The sequence below is a fragment of the Lolium perenne genome, chromosome 2 (genome assembly GCF_019359855.2).
Source record: "Lolium perenne isolate Kyuss_39 chromosome 2, Kyuss_2.0, whole genome shotgun sequence".
NCBI classification, from domain to species: Eukaryota; Viridiplantae; Streptophyta; class Magnoliopsida; order Poales; family Poaceae; genus Lolium; species Lolium perenne.
In genome coordinates this window covers 178,323,653-178,327,421 of record NC_067245.2, presented here as the reverse complement: position 1 = coordinate 178,327,421, position 3,769 = coordinate 178,323,653, and the positions used below count along the sequence as shown (strand labels likewise).

The following is a 3,769-nucleotide window of genomic DNA, read 5'->3' as shown; positions in this document are numbered from 1 at the left end:
AATCAAATATGTTACATGTGATATCTTTTTATGGCCGCACATAACTTTTACATTAAGAAGCACGAGATTCTACAAGGTAGAATGTAATCAATTTTTATCGATTAGTGTTAGTTATTTTATATAGATGAAAAATGTATTTCAATAGTGGCTTTCTTTACAAAAACTGAGGAAGTAATTGTAGGGCGATATGCTATTTTCCCTGCAATAATAATAAAATGGTTGTGAGGAACTTGATACTATTTTGTACTTATATTGGCATATTTTTGTCTATCATTTTACGTTGTACCCTCTCCGTTTTGATTTAGTCTACATTCCTCCGTTCTGATTTATTCTATATTCTTGTAGAAAAAAAGAGACAAACTAGTGTTGCATTTATTACTGTTACTTAGATACGTGAAGAATTAATCCAAATTACTGAAAATAACAACATCCAATAAATAGAGGAAAACCATTTCATTTTTAGTGTTGTTATTTTTGACTAAAAGCTAAAACGTAGAATATTTCAAAATATATTTTGGAGCTAGAATGTAGACTATTTTAGGAGGAGTAGAATTGTCTCATTATGAGAAAAAAAAAACATGTCTAGTAATTTTTTATTTTCAAATTTGTTCCAGATTGTGAGAACATCCAATCCACAACCGTATTAAAGTAACACATGCTATGTATTGTTGTTCAACAATAGCTGTATTTGCATCCTTACTCGTTATTTTAATAAAACAGTGCAAAATATTTATCATTTTTTTTAATTAACAATAGGATATCTAAGTATTTTTTTTCTTTTATTATTTCCTGATGACTACTCAGTGTACAAATGAGTGTACGTGCGGGGTTTTTAAAATACATTATGAAGTGAAGTAAAAAATGCATTGGGAAGATGCATCTCCAATGAGCTAAGTGCTTGTAAAAAATAAGGAGAACATATGCTCAATATTATTGGGTTTAATTTCCGTACAATGAGAGAGAAATACTCCGTAATTAAAATGCATTGGAAATATAGGAGTACATTCTTTTGTGGACAAAGTTTAGGACTAGATATCCACTTATTTATGGACGGAGGCAGTACGGTGGTAGCTGACTGTCATTGGCGTTGGCTGCTGAGTCAGTACGTACGAATACGATAGGAGCATTCGATACACACCACGTACACGCTACTGGCAGTCCCACACCAAAACCAGATCGCGGCAGTAAAAACAAATCGATTACAATCTACTTAATCGAGAAGAAAATACAGTAGTTGTCCCGTTGGAGTCCACGCATCCACGCCAGCCTGTCACCTTCTCCCCTTCCAAAGCTGCGCGACAGAAATCCTCCTTCTTCCTCCTCGCATCCTCCTATATATAACTGCACCTCCCAATTCCGTCGCCATCTCTATTCCTTCCACCCCAAGATAACTCACCATCACACACCTGCAGCAGCATCTCAAACCAGACGACGAACACCACACCTGCGTGGCGCCAATGGGGCTCTGCATGTCTAGCTGCGGCGCGGCGGCGGCGGTGCGGTCGGAGGGGCTGCCCGCCGCGTCGACGGCGATGGTGCTGCTCCCCACGGGGGAGCTGCGCGAGTACCCGCGCGGCACCACCGCGGCGCAGGCGCTCGAGGGGCTCGAGGGCTTCCTCTGCGACGCCGACGCCATGGGGTTCGAGGGCCCGGCCCCCGCCGTGGGCGCCGGCGAGGAGCTCCGCCCGGGGCAGATCTACTTCGTGCTCCCCTCCGAGGCCCGCCGCTCCGGGCTCCGGCGCGAGGACGTCGCCGCCCTCGCCGTCAGGGCGTCCGCGGCGCTCGTCGACAGGGCCAACGCCGCCGCCGCGTCGGCTGGCGGCGGCGGCGGGCTGAGGAGGAGGCGTGCCATGTCCGTGTCGCCGCTCGTGTTCGCGCCGCCGAAAGAGGAGGCGGGCGGGAACCGCGCCGCGTACAAGACCGTGCCGGCGATGCTGGCCAAGAGGTGCCCCGTGGGGCGCGTGAAGAGCGCCGGGAGGATGCAACCGCGCTTCTCCCCCGACCTGACCGCCATTCCCGAGTGCGACACGTACGAGTGAACGTTCATCGATCGATCGTAGGAGAGGGACAACAGAAAACTGAGGACAAATTCGTTGCAAATAATTTCTCGAATCCGCCGGAAGAGCTCCGAACGTTCTGGAAGAAGAAAAAGGGTGAGCATCGAAAGGTGGGAATTGATGTCGCCAGCCTGGCGCGCCGGGCTGCGTCAGCGGCTGACGAGATCCGTATCGGGCGGACGTTGCAGCCTTGGCCCGGAAGGAATCGTCATGAAGTCGGTTCTTATGAGGATCACGTGTCCAAGGAACAAAAATTTTGGTCGAGAGTGAGCTGGTGTCCTGAAATTGAAAAGATGGGAGAGCTTTTTTGTTTTGTTTTACTGTATAAACTTGGGAGTAATATTGAATTTTGCCTAAACATGCACAATCTTCTCTGTTCTCTCGTCTGTGAATTAGCGATGCAACATAAATGCCATTTAAAACTGCAATGAAAATGGTGGTATTAAGGCCCTGTTTGAAGAGAAAAAAGAAGAAGAATGAGACGTTGGCGCGTTTCCGTGACCGATCTGGCCTGTGCTGCACTGTTTTGCCTTTGCAGCTCATCTCGGTTCGGCCGGATGTGGATACATGGGACGAACGCAGCTTCTCCCGATCGGGAAGAGGCAATGCTGGTTACCACCAGTGTACAGCTAAACCGGTGGTGTGCCGTGAGCGCGTTAGGATGCCAACAATCGAGCGCTCACTGCTTTGGTTTTCACTTTCAGCCAGCCATGGCTGCCAATGAGATTCCGTGTCCGGTCTGAGCTCTTCATTCCGCGGCCGACGCATTACACCTTTTACGAAGCTGGCCGTGCTGCTACTGAGAGAATGTTGGTAGTTTACGGTGCAGTTCTCTCGATCTCCTGTTGATGCCATGGAGTATCGCAACATTTTTTGGTGGCCAGTAGTAGACTATTACTCATCTAGATATTTCTTTTGATGTCAACTGAGTTTATGAGTACCTTCATGCTCCTCACGACACACTGGTCAGCTGTCGAGCGGCCTTGCTAGTTTGTATGGACTGCACATTCGGTCCTCCACGTTTGGTCTTCTTTTTTTGCTTTTTCCGGGTGCTAATTGGGAAATGCATAAGAGTTTGAAAATCGTGATCTAGGCCGTTAGATTGTGTTCCAGCGGACTGATGTTGCACTTGTGAAGGATAGTTACCGTAACATGTTTTAGAGATAGAGGTTGTTAGTAGTTTGTATATGGGCTGATTCGGTTTATAAGGATCAGTCCAAATCTCCTTTATCTCCTCTCCAAGTTGTAAACAAACTCAATGTAAATCCTGCCGATGTTGTGGCCTATATAACATGAAACCGATCCCGAGACAAAGGGCATCGTTCAACATAAATTATCACATGGTATAAGAGCCACCCTTCCAAAAACACATCTAAAACCCTAGCCATGAACTCCTCCTCTAGCGCCGGCATGAGCAACCCCCTTCCATCGCAAGGCACATCGGAGAAGCTGACGCGGGACAACTTCCTGCTATGGGAGACGCAAGTCCTCCCCGCCATCAGAGGGGCTCGCCTGATGGGTTTCCTTGATGGAACCAACAAGGCGCCGGCGGACACGATCACCGTCGAGGATAGTGACGGCAAGGGCTGCACTAAGGTAACCAACCCGGAATATGAAAATTGGGTGCAGACTGATCAGCAAGTTTTGCACTATCTGTTGGCTTCCCTGTCCAAGGAGATTCTCGTGAGCTGCATCGGGATGAGGACGGCTTC

General features: G+C 47.7%; 1 protein-coding gene across 1 annotated transcript; it reads left to right on the top strand.

Annotated features, from left to right (window-relative positions):
• Positions 1 to 1,247: 1,247 nt before the first annotated feature.
• On the top strand, positions 1,248 to 2,386 carry LOC127334021 (uncharacterized). The gene has a single exon (XM_051360455.2). The coding sequence runs from the start codon at positions 1,458 to 1,460 to the stop codon at positions 2,037 to 2,039; it is 582 nt and encodes a 193-aa protein (XP_051216415.1). The 5' UTR covers positions 1,248 to 1,457; the 3' UTR covers positions 2,040 to 2,386.
• Positions 2,387 to 3,769: the final 1,383 nt, after the last annotated feature.